The sequence below is a fragment of the Equus asinus genome, chromosome 4 (assembly GCF_041296235.1).
Source record: "Equus asinus isolate D_3611 breed Donkey chromosome 4, EquAss-T2T_v2, whole genome shotgun sequence".
NCBI lineage: Eukaryota > Metazoa > Chordata > Mammalia > Perissodactyla > Equidae > Equus > Equus asinus.
Genome location: NC_091793.1, coordinates 95,207,868 through 95,227,564, shown reverse-complemented (window position 1 = coordinate 95,227,564; position 19,697 = coordinate 95,207,868). Strand labels below are relative to the sequence as shown.

General features: G+C 40.4%; 1 protein-coding gene across 1 annotated transcript; it reads left to right on the top strand.

Moving 5' to 3' along the window:
* The first annotated feature begins 15,740 nt into the window (after nt 1-15,740).
* On the top strand, nt 15,741-18,107 carry RPRM (reprimo, TP53 dependent G2 arrest mediator homolog). Its single transcript, XM_014831296.3, has one exon. The coding sequence runs from the start codon at nt 16,448-16,450 to the stop codon at nt 16,775-16,777; it is 330 nt and encodes a 109-aa protein (XP_014686782.1). The 5' UTR covers nt 15,741-16,447; the 3' UTR covers nt 16,778-18,107.
* The last annotated feature ends 1,590 nt before the right edge of the window (nt 18,108-19,697 follow it).

Sequence of the window (19,697 nt, the reverse complement as noted above, 5' to 3'; positions counted from 1 at the left end):
CATTGATTTCTGCTTTTAGCTTTATTATTTCCTGCTTTCTACTTATTTGGGTCTTGTTTTGCTTTTACTTTTCTAGCTTTTTCTGTAGAATTTTAGGTCATTCATTTTGGGCCCGTCTTATCTAACAGTATTTAAAACTATGTGTCCCCGAGACACTGCTTTTGCTACATTCCATATATTTTGATATACTCTTTTCTCATTACCATTCACTTTGAAAATTTTATTTTTTGTGTGTTTTCCTTTTACTCATGGATTATTTAAAAGCAGGTTGTCAAATTTCCAAATATTTGGGGTTTTCCTAGATGTTTCCTTATAACTGAATACTAATTTAATTATCTTTCTGATGCTTGTAGAGCATCAGAAAATATGCTCTATAATATTTCAATACTTTTAAATTTAGTCGAGCTACTTTTAGGACCCAAGATATGGTCTATCACAAGCACTAAAAAAGTGAATTCTATAGTTACTAAGGGTAGTATTCTATAAAAATCAATTGGGTCGGGGCTGGCCTAGTGGTGCAACAGTTAAGTGTACATGTTCTGCTTCGGTGGCCTGGGGTTGGCCGGTTCAGATCCCTGGTGTGGACATGGCACTGCTTGGTAAAGCCATGCTGTGGCAGGCGTCCCACGTATAAAGAAGAGGACAATGGGCATGGATGTTAGCTGAGGGCCAGTCTTCCTCAGCAAAAAGAGGAGGATTGGCATCAGTTAGCTCAGGGCTAATCTTCCTCAAAAAAAAAAAAAAAATCAATTGGGTCAAGAGGGTTGCAGCTTATTTTTTTATTTCTCCTAGCCTGTGCTACTATTTCTCCTTTTACATGAACATTATTTTCTTTTCCTTTGTTGTTCTTGTTCTGTTAAACTTGTTTCCTATTCCCAGTCAGGTGGGCTTTGACCTGGAGGAGAAATTTGGCTGATTTTCTCTGAGAGTTCCTGGTCTCCTGCCAGCTCCCTTAGTCTTTTCTGTGGACCACTTGTAATCACCCAGTAGGGGATTGTGCAAACCAACCCATAAAGTTTTAGCTGATGTTTTCCAATTGCTTCAGTGAGTTTTGGATGAGTACCTGTGAGTTGATTTTGTGTTCCCAGGTTCTCCAGATATTCTGTTCCTTTCTTCTGCTTCTTCCTGCACAGATGTTAATATTATATCGGTCTTGCAGCTGTTGATGGTTTATCCTATAATTTAGGGTCAATGGGGATATTTTGTGACCTCATTCTGTTGTAGATGCTGCCCTTGGGTTTGATTTTCATATCTTAAAAGCTCTGTGTGTTTTAATGGGGGGGATTTGAGAAGATACACAAATGATTCCACTACTAGTATCATCCTTCCAGAATCTTCTGAACTCTTACTATTTTCTTATGTTTACTCCTTTATATGTAGTTTACCATTTTAGTCACTTTTTACAATTAATTTTTAAGTTGGAATTGGAATTTTATTTTTCCCCAAACAATCAATTTCCCTGGCTCCATATATTATAAAATTCATCTTTTGATTTGAAATTCTTTTTTTTTTTTAAAGAGTGGCACCTGAGCTAACATCTGTTGCCAATCTTCTCTACTTCCTTTTTTTTTCTTCTCTCCAAAGCCCCCCAGTGCATAGTTGTTTATTTCAGTTGTAGGTCCTTCTACTTGTGGCATGTGTGATGCCACCTCAGCATGGCTTGATGAGCGGTGCCATGTCTGTGCCCAGGATCGAAACGGGTGAAACCCTGGGCTGCCGAAGCAGAGGGGGCGAACTTAACCACTTGGCCACGGGGCCGGCCCCTGATTTGAAATTCTTAATTAATACGGAAATAAACATAGTATGCTTTGGACCTGTTTCTGAGTTTTTTAATGTGCTTTTCTGGCCTGACCTTTCTTTCATTAGTACTGGACTGCTTTTGTTCTTGCAGGGGAGTCTATGCTCATTAGTATCCCTTTCAAAATGATGTCAGATATTTTCATAAGGAATAAAGTACTAAAGTAAATCTCTGTGGGATTTTGACTGAAATAACACTGTATCTTATAAATGACTTTAGATAGAATCAAGATCTTTACTATATTAATGACCTCATCAAAGAATATGGTATATTATTTGTTAATTCAAATTTTTTATGTTTCCTAGTTAAGCTTTAAAGTTTCCCTTTGTAAAGTTTCACATTTCTTATGTTTATTTTATTCGTGTTGTATGTTTCATTGCTATCATGAAGTGGCTCACTTATATTATAATCTGTTATTGCTGGGTTAAAGGAAAATTATTATTGTATATTGACCACTTGGCTTCTTCTTTTGTTTTATAAAGATTGGTGCCTGAGCTAACAACGGTTGCCAGTCTTCTTTTTTTTTTCCTTCTTCTTCCCAAAGCCCCCCCAGTACATAGTTGTATATCCTAGGTGTGAGTGCCTCCAGCTGTGGCATGTGGGACACCACCTCAGCATGGCCTGATGAGTGGTGCCGTGTCTGCACCCAGGGTCCGAACCGGTGAAACCCTGGGTCGCGGAAGCAGAGCATGCTACTTAACCACTCGGCCACGGAGCTGGCCACATTTGGCTTTTTTAATTTAACCTCTAATTAGATAAATTATGTTCATATATTATATAACAAATTAATATGTGGTATATTAATATATTTTATAGGATTAAGTCATCCACTTATTCCTAGAATGAACCATAATTGGTTGGGGTATAACATTAAGATACTATTAGATTGAATTAATAGGTACTTTACAATTTTAAATTTATTTATAAGTAAGGTTAATCTGTGGTTTATTTTTGGTATTATCCTTCTAGGTTTGGGGTAACAGGGTGAAGCCCCATTTGCAAAACGTATAAAGAGGCCCTCCACCTTCATCTATGATCTAGCACAGTTTCTAGATCATGAGATGATTTGTTTCTTAAAAGTCTGATTTAACTCAAGAGGAAGATGATTTGGGACCAGTATCTTTCTTGAATGCAAATTTTTAATTACTTTTCCAATACAGTACCTGAGTTTTTATCTGCTAAGTTTTCTTATTCTTGGGTTAATTTTGGTAATTTACGTTTGTCTAACAAATCAACAAGTCTTTAAAATGCATTTGCAGAGAATTTTATACAATATTCTCAAAATATTTTGAAAATTACCTCTAGACCATAGTTTTCTATGGTCGCTGTGATAAATTACAACAAACTTAGTGGCTTAAAACAAACAAATTTATTATCTTATAGTTTTGAAGTCCAAAATGGGCCTCCCTGGGCTAAAATCAAGGTGTTGGCAGGGTTGTCTTCCTTTCTAGAAGCTGTAGGGGAGCATCCTTTTCACTGCCCTTTCCAGCTTCTAGAGGCCACCCACACTCCTTGGCTCGTGGCCCCTTTCCTCCATCTTCAAACCAGCAGCAGTGATTAGAATTCTTCTCAGACAACCTCACTCTGGCCTCTCTGCCTCCCTCGTCCCCATTTAAGGACCCTTGTGATTACATTAGTCCTACTCAGATAATCCAGGATAATCTCTCTATTTTAAGGTCAACTGGTTAGCAACCCTAATTCCATCTGCAATCTTTCCCTTTGCCGTGGAAGATAACATATTCACAGGTTCTGAGGATCAGGATGTAGACATATTTTGAGGGCTATTATTCTGCTTTCCATACTGTGATTGTAAAATTATTCTTTTAAATTAACTTTGATAGTAATTGCATTGCACTGTGGTCAAAAAATGTGCTGAGGTTTTTTTTTTTTTTCAATTTTAATGTAGTCAAATGCTATTTATTCAGTTTCTGTGACTTTCACTATGACAAATCCATTTATTCATATTTTAGTCTAGATATTATGACATTTACAGAATGGATTTTATTTTGATATATGACATGGAATAGGAATCTAAGTGAATTTAATTTAATGCAAACAATTTTCCCAGCACCATTTATTCTATAACTCATCCCTTTTCCTATTGATTTGTAATAGTTCTTCTATCTTCTCACTTAAATTCTTAAGCACACCACAGTATTTTCTAGGCCATGTGTTGTATTCCCAATGAAAATGAGCCCATACCTTACAGTATGCACAAAAATCATCTCAAAATACGTTATAGACTTAAATCAGTGACCTGAAACTGTTAAACTCCTAAAAGAAAACATAGGTGGTAAGCTCCCTGACATCGGTTTGGGCAATTTTTTGCATTTGACATCAAAAGCAAACGAACAAAGCAAAAATGAGTGGAACTATATCAAACTAAAAAGCTTCTGCACAACAAATGAAATAATCAACAACAGGAAAAGGCAACGCATGGAGTGGGAGAAAATATTTGCAAACCATATATCTGATTAGGGTTTAACATCCAAAATATACAAGGAACTCATACAACTCAATAGCAAATAAATAAATAATCGTTTAAAAAATAGGCTAAGGACCTGAATAGACACTTTCCAAGAAGACATAACAATCACTGACAGGTAAAAGGTGCTTTTCACATTACTAATCACAGGGAAATATAAATCAAAACCGCAGTGAAACATCACCTTCCACCTGTTAGGATGGCTATTATCAAAAAGTCAAAAGATAACAAGTGTTGGTGAGGATGTAGAGAGAAGGGAACCCTTGTGCACTGTTAGTGGGAATGTAAGCTCACAGCCATTATGAAATACAGTATGGAGCTTCCACAAAAAGTTAAAACTAGAAATACCATATGATCCAGTAATCTCACTTCTGGGTATCTACCCAAAGGAAATAAAACCACTTTCTCGAAGAGATATCTGCACCCCAGGTTCGTTGCATCATTATTCACAGTAGCCAAGATATGGGAACAATCTAAGTGCCCATTGATGGATGAATGGATAAAGAAAATATATATATATATACACCTTGGAATATTATTCAGCCTAAAAAAGAAAGAAATCTTACCTTTTGCAACAAAATGAATGAACCTGGAGAACATTATGCTAAGTGAAATAAGCCAGACACAGAAACATACATACTGCATGATGTCACTTACTTGTGAAATCTAAAAAGTCAAACTCACACTAACAGAGAGTAGAATGACAGTTATCAGGGGCTGGGCAAGTGGGGAAAATGGGGAAATGTTGGTCTAAAGGTACAAATCTTTAGATATAAAATTAATAAGTTCTAGAGACCTAATGTACAGCGTGGTGACTACAGTTAATAATAACGTATTAAATACTCAAAATTTACTAAGAGAGTAGATCTCAAGTATTTTCACTACCCCCCCCCAAAATGGTAATTATGTGAGGTGATGGATATGTTAATATCTTGGATATAATGGATATAATATGTACATCTTGATTGTAGTAATCATTACACAATGTGTATATATCTCTCTCCAAACATCGCATTGTACCTCTTAAGTATATACCATTTTTATTTGTCAATCATACCTCAACAGAGCTGGAAAAAATAAGTTTGGAGGTTATTAATTTCACTTGTATGTAGTAATCACTAAAGACAGTCTACTCTGCAACAATAAAATAGAAGCTTGGATTGAGAAAAAATAAACATGCCCCACCAACTTTTCTCTAAAAGTCTAAGTGCTATCCAAACAATCTTCAGACAATAGAGGACATTAAGAGATGTTTACCATTTAGAAATTAATAATTTAAAAAGTGGGATGGGGCTCCATTATTTTTTTCTTGGGGTTCTAAACTGTGTAAGTCATCTAATACTGAAAATATCTTTAGATGTATCACAGATGCATCATCCAGAATTTGGATGCGTTTCAACGATGTCCCTACCTGAGCTCCATAGAGATTAAATAGAAGGCAGGCTCGCCAGCAATGCTTTTGCAGATTGCAATCAGACCACTAGATGGATTCATGAACCACTACAGACATCATTAGCTGAGTAGGACATGGAGCTGATTGGTGACTATCAAAGTGAAAGTGGGTCACCCAGCAGCCTGAAAAAAAATTATTTGCAGAGCATCACAAAAGCTCCACTTGAAGCAGAGTATTATAGCTCTGGGTTGCTGAGAAACAAGTAGTGCCTAAAAGGACACCCTAGCAAGAAAGGCTCAGAGTCACTGCTCACTATGAGTGAATGTGACATGCTGAATGCAGAGACCCACTGCAGAAGAGGAGCAGTCACCAAAGAGAAAAAACTGAAGTTCACTGGGTGCAAATGCCTTCTCTGGTCATTTCAGTCAGGTTCACTGCGGGGACAATGTCCTCTTTCATACAACTGCCCAGCACAAGTGAAGAAACTGAAACCAAAAGGTGGATGCTTATGTCTGTACACTGTCTTCAGTGAATTATAAAGCAAAGTTCTGAGAATGAGGACCCACCTCCATCCTTGGGCTACCAGACATCTCTAGTGTCATTTATTTAATATCTATGGTACAGGGCTTCATGGAGGTTTCAGTTACCTTAATAAGTCTTAGCACTGCCTGCAGAAGACTTTTTCTAAAATGCAAATGTTTGCCGCTTAAAACCCTTCAATGTCTCCCCTTGGCTTTCGAATGGAAATCCAAATTCCATAAAATAACATAAAAAGCTCTTCATGGTCTGTCCTTTCCGAACTCTTTAAGCATTCCCCATCCAGCAGTCGTCAGTACTCCAAAAATACAGAACTACTTCCAGATACAAAAAAGTAAGATACACCTTTTCTCACATCTTGGTGCATTCAGCACAGTTCGCCTGGCTGGGTCCTCTTCAATTCATCCTTCAAACTCAGCTCAATGTCAGTTCCTAATCACCACCCTCCCAATGTCCCAGTCTGGATTAGATGCTCTTCATATATCTCACATAGAACTTCCTACATTCTAGAATATTTGCCTCTTTGTCAGCCCACCTTTCCAATCACCAGAAGGCAGAGACTGAATCTCTTAGCCCTTGTCTTAGTCTTTTCAGGTCGCTATAACAAAATACCATAGAGAGGGTGCTTAAACACTAAACATCTATTTCTCACAGTTCTGGAGGCTGGAAGTCCAGGATCAAGTTGCTGACAGATTTGGTGTCTGGCGAGGGCCCTCTTCCTGGTTCACAGACTACCGTCCTTCTCAATATAACCCCTCATGGTGCAAGGGGCAAGGGAGTTCTCTCGGCCTCTTTTACAAGAGCACTAATCCCATTGATGAGGATGGACCCCTCATGACTAATCATCTTCCAAAGACCCCAGCTCCTAATACCATCACATTGGAGGTTAAGATTTCAACACATGAATTTTGGGGGGACACAAAGATTCAGTCTATAACAGCTGTATGCCCCTAAAAAGGGTTAAATACATAAAATGGTCCATAAGTGTTTCCTGAATAAATACAACAACTAATTGTCACAAAAATCTGGAAGGGAAAGGAGAAATTGTTGACAGATAAGGAAATTGAGCAGCGATGTTGGTAGGCGACTTGCCAACAACATTGATCGCATTGACCTTTAAAATGTCTTTCAAGATAGATTTTCAGCTGCAGCATCACAGGTGTGCATACAGTAAATGTTGGACCATTGTTACCACTATTATTAGTGTATAAATACAGAAATGCTGCCCCTCCTGCTTGTTATCTGAAAATAGGTAACCTACATTGTTTCCCTCCATTGTGTCTACGAATTTGCGGAAGACATAAACCTTCACGAGTTCAAATATACAAGTCTAAATTCAACATGTTATGGGAAATATTTCATCTTCCTCCTTTGCTTCCAGGGTGATTTCTCCTTAATATTTTTATATAAATATTTGAGGGAAGCACATACTTGTCCTATGCAAACAGAAGATATAATCCTGCCTCAGATTAATTGAGCTGGAGCTGAGAAATTGCATCTTTCATGCCTTCTTGCAGCCACCTGCTTCTCCCCATTTTGAGGCTTCGTGCAAGTCTCATTTCTTTAACGTGGGAAGGGATGCACCATTGGCACTAAAAGCTTTAAGCAGCTCAATGGCTTTTTCACTTTAAAGTCTAAATCATGCAGACTTTAAAGAGCAGGCAGAAAATCAGAATGAAATAATGACAAAAATTCCATGGAGGCAAAAATTGTCTATGCTGCATATCTAAAAATAGGACGCCATAGGTCTAAGATGTATCATTCTGAAAACCTCTCAGCATGTTCAGTAGTCAGGGTTTTTTAATCAAGCTTGAGGGTGACTTATGACATTGTTTTCTTGGCCCTTTATTTCAACAACAGTAAAAAGGTATTAACGGATGAGAACATTGCGGCTGCTACTCACTGGATGATTCCATGTGCCTGTGCATTGGAAGATGGCTCTGACTCAAAGAGGTCACCCATGTAACACAAGGACAGTCTTCACTCTCCTCCCACAGAAAGCAGTCACTTGTCACCAGATCACGTCAGGTAAGAGATCCATGGAATGTATTTAAATAAAAGAGGAAGATGTAGGCACTTGGTTTAACTTTCATTGTTTCCCCCACTTGCTGGCTGTTTTTCCTCTGAACAACCTTTAACAAAATAGATGCAAAAGTTAAAAGATAAATTACACAGATACAGTCTCTGTACTTTAGAAGCTTAAAGTTTAAAATTTTCGTTAAAAATGAAAGTTTACTTACTTTCTATTGTAAAGAAACCAATACCTGAAATCCCTCATTTAAGTTCTAAACTTTAAAATTTTGTCAGTATTATTATTTACCTATTAATGGACTAGTTAGGGCCGCGGCAAACTTATACCAAAATGTCTTCCAGATAGACCATTGTGTTAAATGTAAAGCAATGCAAATATAAAATATGTCTTAAAAATAAAAAGAATAATATATAAATAAATTCTGGGTGAGGGTAAATTTTCTAAATTTACAAACAATGAGAAAATTCCTTGTCGGTCCAGAGCTTCCGGAATACACAGCACACACTAGCTGTCTCGATGGTAGCAATGCCTCAGGTGATAATTTTTTTGCCTAGGGTCGGGGTCAATCTCTGCAAAACAGTGTACTTTTCCTCCTGCAGTGAATTCTAGGAGACACTCTTATTTCCATCTCTTAGACAACTAATTCATTCTTTAAAAAAAAAAGCTTTATTTAAGTATAATTGATATACAAGGAAGTGCACATATTTAATTGTACAATTTGATGAGTTTGGACACATGCAAACACCCGTGATCCCATCACCAAAATCAAGGTAATAGACCCAACTCATCCCACAGTTTCCTTGCGTCCCTTTGTTTTTGTTTTTTGTGTTGTGGCAAGAACAATTAATGTGAGATCTACCCTCTCAACAAATTTTGAAGTGCACATTAGCATATTGCTAACTACAGGCGCTATGTTGTACAGCAGATATTTAGAACTTACTCATCTAGCATAACTGACACTTTATACCCTCTGAACAACAACTCCTCAGTTTCCCCATGCCCTAGCCTCTAACAGTCAATACTGCATTCACTGCTTCTATGAGTTTGACTATTTTAGATACCTTCTATCAATGGAATCATACAGTATTTGTCCTGTGACTGGCTTATTTCACTTAGCCAAGGTAGGTTTTATGTATTAATAGGGTTGGCTTAACTTTGTATTTCATAGGAAGTAATTTTATTTCATTTTATTTTATTTCCTTCTCTATGCTAAGGTTTTACGGCTGATCAAGACAATGAGAGCATAGATGTGTTTGCCACTGTGAATGGATCATCAGTCTCTACCATTCGCTGCTCACCATTCTTTTCCAAGATCAGCTGGGCAAATTTACAATATGGATGTGGACCGTCTCCTGGGGTGGGTTACTTCTAAATGTCCTCTGGTGGATGGCTGTACAATCTACGTAATCTGAGACTCAGAACAGCTTTCCTGTACCTGGCACCCACTGAGGAGGAGAAGGCAAACGCAAAATGCCTGCTCTGCTGGGGCTGGTGTTGGATATAAAATGCAGATGCTGTATTGCATTAGGAAAGTGTTAATTTTAGGATAGCAACTCTAGACTGTTTATAAGATGAAAAACTCATATAAGAATTTGCAACAATTTCTTACCCCAGTTTGATGCCTTGGCAGATGTTATGGGAGAATTCTGCAAGATCATTAAAGCAGAGCCAGGTGGGAGTGTGTGTCCCCGATGAGCCACCTGCCAAAAGCAGCTGTGTTAGAGACTTTCTGAACCTGGTCCTCAAGATGAGTCTTATGTGAAAGAACTTTCTCTGATGTAATAAATATGTGCTTTTTCCTTAAAAATATGAAAAACAACAAGAAAATAAAAGCAGTGAAAGAAATCACAGATGAAAATGTTGATTCATTTACATATGTAAGAAAATTCCATATACCCAAAAAGAATATAGCCCAGTTTAAAAATCAAATGAACTGGAAAAATATTTACAAATATGTCAGACATTGGGTTAACATATTTGATAAAGAAGACATTCCAAATCAATAAATCAGTATGAATGATGATATGTCAGATGAGAAACAGACAAAGGACCTGAACCTAAACATAAAGATTACAAAGTAGGACACGTAGTTCTAAAACACATATGTGGAAACATTGTCCACCAGAATGATAATATGCAACTTTCAACAAGGTACCATTTTTTCGCTATCAAACTGGCAATGATAATTTTTTAAATCATAAGCATTCCTGGAGTACTTGATAAAAATACACACTTATAAGACCCATCCCAGACCTGCCAAAGCAGAATGCCAGTGAATGGACCCAGGAAGCAAGTAAGAGAAATTCTGATTCAACTGGCTTGAGAGAGGACATGGGAATCATTCACTTCCCATCCCCATCCTAGGTGACCTTAAGATAAGGCAAGCTTGAAAACATTACTCTAAGCAGTGTTCTTCAACTATGGCTGGTCTTTGAATCACCTGGGAAAACGTAAAGAATACAGACACTTGGGTCCTATCCTCAGAAATTCTGATTTAATCCTTGTGGGTTCAATTCAGATAAAAATTTTTTTTAAAGATTTGTAGGTGATTCTAAAACGTAGCCAAGATTGAGAACACCTACTCCAGAGGGCATGATAAAATAGGTATTTGTGGGGCCAGCCTCTCTGCCTAGTGGTTAAGTTTGGCATGCTCTGCTCTGGCAGCCTGGGTTCAGTTCTCAGGTGTGGACCTACACCACTCATTGGCAGCCCTGCTGTGGCAGTGACCCACATACAAAATAGAGGACCATTGGCACAGATATTAGCTCAGGAAGAATCTTCCTCAAGCAAAAAAAGAGGAAGACTGGCAGCAGATGTTAGCTCAGGGTGAATCTTCTTCAGCAAAAAGAAAGAAAGAAAGAAAGACACAGAAAAAGAAAACAGGTATTTGTATGCTTTCCAAATATGAGTAAAGACTAGTAGAACCCTTTTTACAAATAGTTTGGCTATATGCTGCTTTTTAAAAAAAATATTGTTTTCACTCAAAATTGTAATTTTGTAAATTTATCCTATCAATGTAATCTAAATACAGAAAACATTTATGAGGAAAAATGTTCTTTGTGTGTAATTGATTTAATAACAATATTTGAGAGCAACATGACTCCCAGCTATAGGGCAATGGTTTACTACTCAATGGTATGTTCACATAATGAAATGCTATACATTCATTGAAATATACATATAATAGGTTTCCCATACATTAAGTAATGGGAAAATACAAGGTTAAGGGGAAAAAGTAATGTTTAAATTGTACTTACTGCATGGTTGAGACTAAGTTAAAATAAACATAGCAAAAAGGAAGAGAAGATTCTAAATTACTCAGGGTGGGTATATTTGAGCTACAGGGAGATGAATGACTTTTTGGGGTTATTATCTAACTTTCCTGAATTTCAGAAATTTATATAACATTTATGTTTGGTTTAATTAAAAATATATACAATTTTCATTGTGGTCAAGTATACTTAACATAAAATTTGCCATTTTAATTTTCAAGTGTACAACTCAGTGGTATTAAGAACATTCACATTGTTGTGCAACCATCACCACCATCCATCTCCAGAACTTTTTCATCTTCTCCAACTGAAACTTTGTAACCCTGAAGCAATAACGCCCTATACCAACCACCCTCAGCCTCTGGTAACCACTCTTCTACCTTCTGTCTCTAGGAATTTGACTGTCCTAGGTATATGTTATAAATGGAATCATGCAATATTTGTCCTTTCGTGTCTGGCTTATTTCACTTAACATAATGCCTCCGAGGTTCATCCATGTTGTAGCATGTACCCGAATTTCATTGCTTTCTAAGGCCGCACAATAGTCCATTGTAGGCATATACCACACTTTGTTTACCCCTTCATACACTGACAGACTTTTCGGTTGTTTTTACCTTTTGGCTATTGTGAAGAACACCGCTGTAATATAACGCTGGTGTACAAATATCTGTTCAAGTCTCTGCTTTCAATTTTTCGGGGTTTATACCTAGAAATGGAATTGCTGGATCATAAGGCAATTCTATGCTAAATTTTTTGAGGAACTGCTATACTGTTGTTTCACAGAGGATGAACCATTTTACAATCCCACCAGCAACTCACAAGGGTTCTAATTTCTCCATATCCTTACAGTATTTTCTGTAACAACATCAATCACTTCATATGGAAAACTTCCTAAAATGTATCACTCACTTTCCAGCCTTCTTAAAATGAAAATGTAGAATGAAATTTAACCTTTTTTCTTTTATTGACATGAACATTGATGCCTTCTCAGAAGCTATCGCAATATATTTTTATTGGAGATCTTGCTATGTCCTAGATACTAGTCTCAGTTATTTCCACAGATTAGATCAATCCTTTCAAAATCCTGTGAAATATCATGCCCATTTCACAGATAAGCAAATGAGGTACTCAGAGGTCAAGGAAAGTTTCCAAGATCACACAGCTAGTAAGTGAAGACAGCAGAATTCAGAGTCCACGCATTTACACATTTTGCTAGACTCCTAACCATCTGAGAATGTTTGTCTCTATATTAAATGTCTCCAAACTAATGCTGAACATTCTTATAAAATTCACGTATGTTGTTTAACGTTTTATTTTGTTTTTCCTTCTGGTGTTACTCCTTGTGGTTGTAAAAGAACCTACCTCTAGCCATTTTCTCCTCTCCAACCAACATGTTGATACCAATACTCCATCATGAAGAAAAAAGAGATAAAGAGAGTTAAAACTACATGAAAAGCAAAAGTGCATAGGTTTGAGAGAGAATTCGAGGGGTCAATCTAAGGGTAAAAATATAAGAATTTTTAGGTATATGACTTTCATGATATCTATTTTGGTGGTTCAATGACTTATTTGGCTTACTTCTCATTATCTTCTGGTGTTCCAGGTGCTGAGTCTGCTTTTATGAATGAATACGAGCACTTACCCTTACTCCTACTTACACTGTGTAACATAATGTAATTTATCTAAAAAAAAGTTTGCCCCAAAGAAATAAATATCCTTTTTATGTCTGATATCCTCTTTTTAAAAATGTCTACTTAATATTTTCATAATACACACAAAGAGAGAACCAAGGAAGAGTCTTTTGATATTGCAAGTGTCTGGTCGTACATCACTACTATTCAAACTATAGATCCAGTGACTGCTGATTACAGATGCCCATCAATATCCTTCTAGAATATATTATATGCCATAGATACATTTTCTGGAAAGAGTAGACTAGTGTTTCTTTCCTTGTGTAACATGTATATTGTGAAATGCTGAGCGTTTAACTTTATGAAACTCAAACCTTCTTTCCAGTGAAGTAGGAGAGGTCATTAGTTAAATACATATAACAGTGAGTCCTTCTATGTATCAGAAACCTTTTATTTAAAGTGAATTATCAATCTAACCCCCATTCCACATCACCATATATTTTTCTGGAAATCAAGTTTTTCCATATGAACATTTCTTACAGGATTCTTTTCCACATCTGTAAGACTTTCCTAGGAAACAGGCGAATAAGTGGAGTAGAGCTGAGAGAAAGTATTCACTCAAAATACAAAATATTAAGATAAATAAAAGGTTTCTGCAGAAAAGCTCCAGCAGCCCAGATCTCCTTAAATCCAGTAATGAGTGAGGGATAAATGTAATTTTTGAACTACTAGGTTTATAGTTAATTTCCATTGAAATACTCTGAGCAATTTAAATCAGAGTGGGGAGGACAGGGAGAGAGAGGAAACAAAACCACATTCCTAGAGATCAGAACTTAGTGATGGGAACAGCCGTTATCTTCTTATTCCCAATTTTGTGGCTGGTTAGCAGTTAAGGCTGAAAGAAAATAAACAGAGTGTTACCTTATTTCTTTTGAGAATGTGCTTCTCAAATCTAAAGGTTTGAGGATACAAAACCTCCACTGGATTCCAAGCTTTGATCATTTTAACACTGACTTCTCACTAAAACAATAATACTGTTAATATCAATAAATATACTCAAATTCTGATAATGATTCAACTAAGATTTTTAGTAATTTTTTTGTAACTCAAGTCCCACCATGCTGGACCTTACAAATATACTATAATGTTTATATTTACGTTTTTGTCACATAGGGAAGGGACTATTCTCTCTCTATTCATCTACACTCATCTTCTACTAAACCTGTGCAAGTTAATATCCCCAGAAGCAGACCTCTATTCTCCTCCTTTTACTTTTCCAAACTCCTACTACTTGCCTTTACCATTCATTTTAGTATTGCTTTATATTGTCTTAAATTCTTCTGTAATTTTTTCACATATACATTATGTTTTATTGTTCTTAACTATCACCCATATTAACTAAGACAGACTGATTGTATAGTAACACTTAAATGTTTTTTCCAATCAATTAATCATACATTTGCTCAAAGAAGAAATTGCTGGGGGTGGAGCATTCTGCAAGGCTAATATAATCAGGGCAAACCAGAGCAATAAGTCAAGTGCGTTGTGGATGAGGCCCAGAGGCCTGCGTCTTCAGCTATTAAACATCCCCCCAAAACAAACACAGCTATTTAGAAAGACCTAAACTTACTGAAGCTGATACACAGTCAACATCCGAAAACTGAAAACTCTTAACTAAAAGACAGTTCATTCTATTTTATGGTGGTCATGAGGTAGCACGAAAACTTTTAAGAAAGCCTCTGAACACGAAATGAATGATGTTTCGGGAGACAAAGATAAGAGGGTTTAACAAGCAAATAGAATGGAAATGAGAACAAAGTCGAAAACGGCAAGACAGCTACCATATTTTTTTTAATTCAGTAAATGTATCCTATCAAAAGTTTGTACTAGGCTTCAAGTTACTGGTTTCCAGCTGTTACAGTTGAAAGGAAAAAGGAAGGCAGGGAGGGAGGAAAGAAAGTAGAAAAGAGGGGAAAAAACCCTGAAGTATTCCTCTAGAGCTTAAGAAAAATCTGGCAGGTTTATAACATTTCACTGAAACCAACAGCAAAATCATAATGGGGTGAAGCCTCAATCAGGCCCCTAAAACATCTGTAGTTTTGTTTAAAATGACTAAGGTGAAATACATCAGCTTATGGGAAATGGGGAGGGCATCCAGCAGTTGGCCAGTGTTCTAGGTGATGGATGTTGAGCAATTCCCTTAAACATCTGATTTACTGCCAACAGAGAAAAACACTGGAAGCACATCCAAAAACTCAACTACAATTAAGATTACAAGAGTGGCCACTCTGTCCACCTTCCCCTCCCTTACCAGAGAGGTGACCCCACTCCTGCCAACCATCTCCACACAAAGGCCACAGAAGAACACCTCCTTCCCCGAGCCCCTGTTCCTTTGCCTCAAAATCACTATAAAACCTGCCTTACATTGTTTTCCAGTCGCTTCCTTCCTCCCTCCCTTCTTTCCTTCCTCCTTCCCTCCCTTTCATCTTTCCCTCCTTTTCTTGTTCTTTTCCTGCTTCCCTCCCTCCCTGCTCTTTCTTCCTAAAATCACTGCTGTTTAAAAACACTCCCAGATCACCCCTACCCCACTAGAAATCCGTCGCAGGAGAGAAGGAGTCAGGCACAGGCGGCGGGCCCGTGCCTTCGCAAGCACCATCTGGCACCTGCGAGTCCTCGCCACTTTGCATCCGCCCGGAGGTGAGAGGGGCGGGAGGCAAAGGACGCGCAGAGCCAGTGTGACCCAGTTCTTCGGAAACTTTCAGCTGATCGCAGCCCTCCCCCCACCCGAGACTCTTTAACCATCCATCAAGCCAGAAAAGTACAGCGACCTCTGCCTAGCGTTTGGAGTTAGAAAACAAGCGAAGCAACAAAAGCGAGGACAAGAGGTTCGCCCCTTCGCCTCCCCACCGCCCAACGGCAGTGGACGCAGCGCGGCGGCGCGGCCGGAAGGGGCCGCTGTGCGCTCAGAGCAGCCGCCCGGCCGCAGCCGCCGCCGCCCGCACCTCCCACGGCCCCGCTGGCCCAGCCCCGCCAAGTTCCAACAGCCCCCAGTCGAGCGAGCGCCGGGAACGAGCAGCGCCCGGGCAGAGGCAGACGGCGCAGACCAGCCAGGCTGCGGCGCGCGGCGGCGAGGCTCCTGGGAAACTCTCACGGCCCGGGGACTTTGGAAAGGAGAGAGCGAGCAGCCCTCGCGCGCGCAAGTCGGCAAGTGAGCGCTCCGCTCGGCACCTGTTCCTCTCGCCCCACCGCCTTCCCACTCCTCGGACCCGCGCCTCCCTGGGCGCCTGCCCGCTCCCGCAATGAATCCGGCGCTGGGCAACCAGACCGATGTGGTGGGCCTCTTCCTGGCCAACAGCAGCGAGGCGCTGGAGCGCGCCGTGCGCTGCTGCACCCAGGCGTCCGTGGTGACCGACGACGGCTTCGCCGAGGGCGGCCCGGACGAGCGCAGCTTGTACATCATGCGCGTGGTGCAGATCGCGGTCATGTGCGTGCTCTCGCTCACTGTGGTCTTTGGCATCTTCTTCCTCGGCTGCAACCTCCTCATCAAGTCCGAGGGCATGATCAACTTCCTGGTGAAGGACCGGAGACCGTCTAAAGAGGTGGAGGCGGTGGTCGTAGGGCCCTACTGACCGGCCCTCCGGCCCCCGCGGCAGCTGCCCCACGCCTCCCCACTTCGCCTGCCCGGCCGCGCCCCCTCACCATCCGAGACTGGGCGAAGCAAACCTGTCGGAGTCAAATTCTTTCTCTCGACTTCTGCCTTTCGGGATGAAGCGACCCGTTTTTGGCTCGCCTTCTGAAACTCCCCATGCCTGGGTGTAGGAGAAGAGCGCCCAGACTCTAGACTCAGCAGCAAGTGGTAAAAAGAGGGCGATTAGGGCGCAGAACTTTGGAAGCTGCCGATAGCGTGGGATGTGGGGAGACCGACGGGGCGAAGGCCCTTCTCCACCCGCAGGTGGGCCAAGTCTGGGGGCAGATGGAGAGGGCGGGCAGGGGAGAGACACAGCGGCACCGATTGCCTGGTGGCCGGAAAAAGTGACCTGCGTATACGCCACGCAACAGATCTAATGGAGACACACAAATCCGTGTCCAAATTCGCGCCCAATCCCTCCCGCTCCTCCCAGCCCTGGCGGGAGAGGCGATAAATACCTTTGATTGATAGTACCGTGCCGTTTTAAGGAATTTTGTGTTTGCTTGAATACAAATATTTGATAAGTCCTTTTCTGCCCTAGTGACCTGTTTGCCTGTCTGGGGGCTAGAGTTTTGTCATCGTGGGAGAAGGGGTGGGGGGAGGGGGAGCCTGCGACTGTGAACGGGGTGAGTTGTTTCTTTCATTGCATTCCCAACTGGGTCTTTTGGGGAAGCTGGTGCCCCAGCTGGCCCCAGGCAAAGACCCGGAACAGAACTCGTAGCTCGTGACTGCACGGTTTACGCCACAAAAGTGCTCTTGACATTCGTGACACCGTTTTGACTTTTTTTTTCTTGTTTAACATTTCCTTAATAAATGCAACATTTAAGTGTTTTGTTCCTGGCCTCCTGGTGGTCATTCTGCGCTCCCGGCAGAACGAAACCGGCGCGGTGAGCAGTCAGGTTATGGGCCAGGGGAATTCGCTTTGGAGGGCTACGATGCAACTCGTGGATCCCGTGGAAGGACGAGGGTGGGGGCGAGACGGAGAGGCCTAGGGACAAGTGAGACATGGGCAAGCCTCAGGCACAGGAGCCCTCCTGGAGGCAGCAGCCTTTGTTTTCTCTTATAGTTAATATTTTATATTTCATTTAGGCTCAGCTCTCTGAGCCAAGCGAGACGACAGGAGGCCCCCGCGGGAAGATTACACTTCCGTGCAGGGCTCCGGCGGGAACACAGGGTTACACCGCTAATGAAAGGAAGAGATGAGCTTGGCCAGCCTTCAGGGAGGGCGTCTGTCCCTGGACCAACGTCAGCAAGACGGCGTCGGGATGCTGCTCAGAAAAAAAAAAATTAAATGCCAGGAAAAGTAGCTGCTAAAGTACACAGTGACGCTAATTCTCCCTGGGGTAAACCATTGTTACTAAAACATGAGATGCATTTTGTTCTCCGTGTTACCTTGTTCTGGTGAAAGAGCGAGATTAAGAGAGACCTGGCCTGCTCTTTAATTTAGAGTAATTAACCACAGCCCAGGCAAAAATATTCGGAGGAATTAGCCGAGGTCCTGAATGTCTGAGATGAGAATTAGAGCCCAAACTGGAAGGTTTGGCCCAAGTGGAGCTACACACGGTGCTTGGCACATTTAGGGCTCAGAAATGGAACAGTGTTGGAAAGAAGAGCCTAGAAAACCATGACTGTGAAAATAACCCAGAGAATGCATTAGCCTCAAGCTTAAACTTGAAGAGAGGTTTTGAGCAGTTTATTTTTATGCCTGGAGTAGGATCCTAAGTATTTCGAAGAATACAAAGTATCCACTACTATCCTCTAGCAATTAAGTTTGCAAAGACTTCACAATAACAGATAGAAAACTGACTAAAATTAAATAACAATAAAGTGTCCCATTTACTCAGGAAGACGCACAACTGGTGAAAACAATGTCAACAACTCAAAGGGATGGGATCAAAAGGTTTGAGGGTCCTTTAACACCCTGCCCACTATTAAGTGTCTGTTTCACTCCTAAAGTAAATCTTGCCAGAAATTACAACCTAGAATTTTTTTTGAATGCTAATAAGTATCAGCGTTGAAAAACAGGATTTTGAAGTTTTGCCTGTTGTCCCTAGCTTTTCAGCAGGTAGGATTTGCTTGTTTGCATTTTTTTTTTTTTTTTTTTGTATCTGAGGAGGGGAGCCATGTAGTCAAGGGTGAGTCATGGAAGGCAGTTTACTTTTGCTAACGGGTAGCCCGAGAAATGGCGACTTGTTATTTCCCAGATAGTTTCTGTGGCACCAAGTTGGTCTGCTGTCTCCCTGTTTCGAAGGGAGAACAAAGCAGAACAGGCAGTCCACTGTGGAACAAACCAGACATTTAAAATTAAATTCAGTTTTTTGTGGCTGAAGCATCTGCTGAGGGTCCTCTCTTCCCACAGATTTATTAGCCCCCCGGTAAATTCAGTGCTCTGGTGGAAACCGACTTGGGATCAAAAACCAATCAGCTGGAGTTTGTAGGAATCTTGCTTCGCACTCTGCTGCGTGCAAGGTGCATGCTTATAGTGAGTTTCAGACACAGAAAGGTTTCAAACCTACAGGTCTGTTTTTACTTGTTTGTGTACAGCAGAGGTTTCTATTCAAAGCCAAAGTCCTGAAAGTTGAGGGAGGGGCCTGCCCAAGCCCCCACTACTCTCTCCTCTGCTGCTATTACCTATCTCCTCCATCACTGCTGTCTCCTCCATTCTTATTCCTCTGAATACTTTATCACACCTCCTTCCTCTCCCTGCACCCCAAAAGCAAAATTTACAGTTTTTCCTTATCTCAACTATCCAGATTTATTCTCTTACCCCCAGAAACTGTGATTGTCAGGCAAACCAGAACCTGCAAAATTTAGTCCTTTGGTAGAAAAGATTTGTGAACAGAACTCTGTAATCCATGATC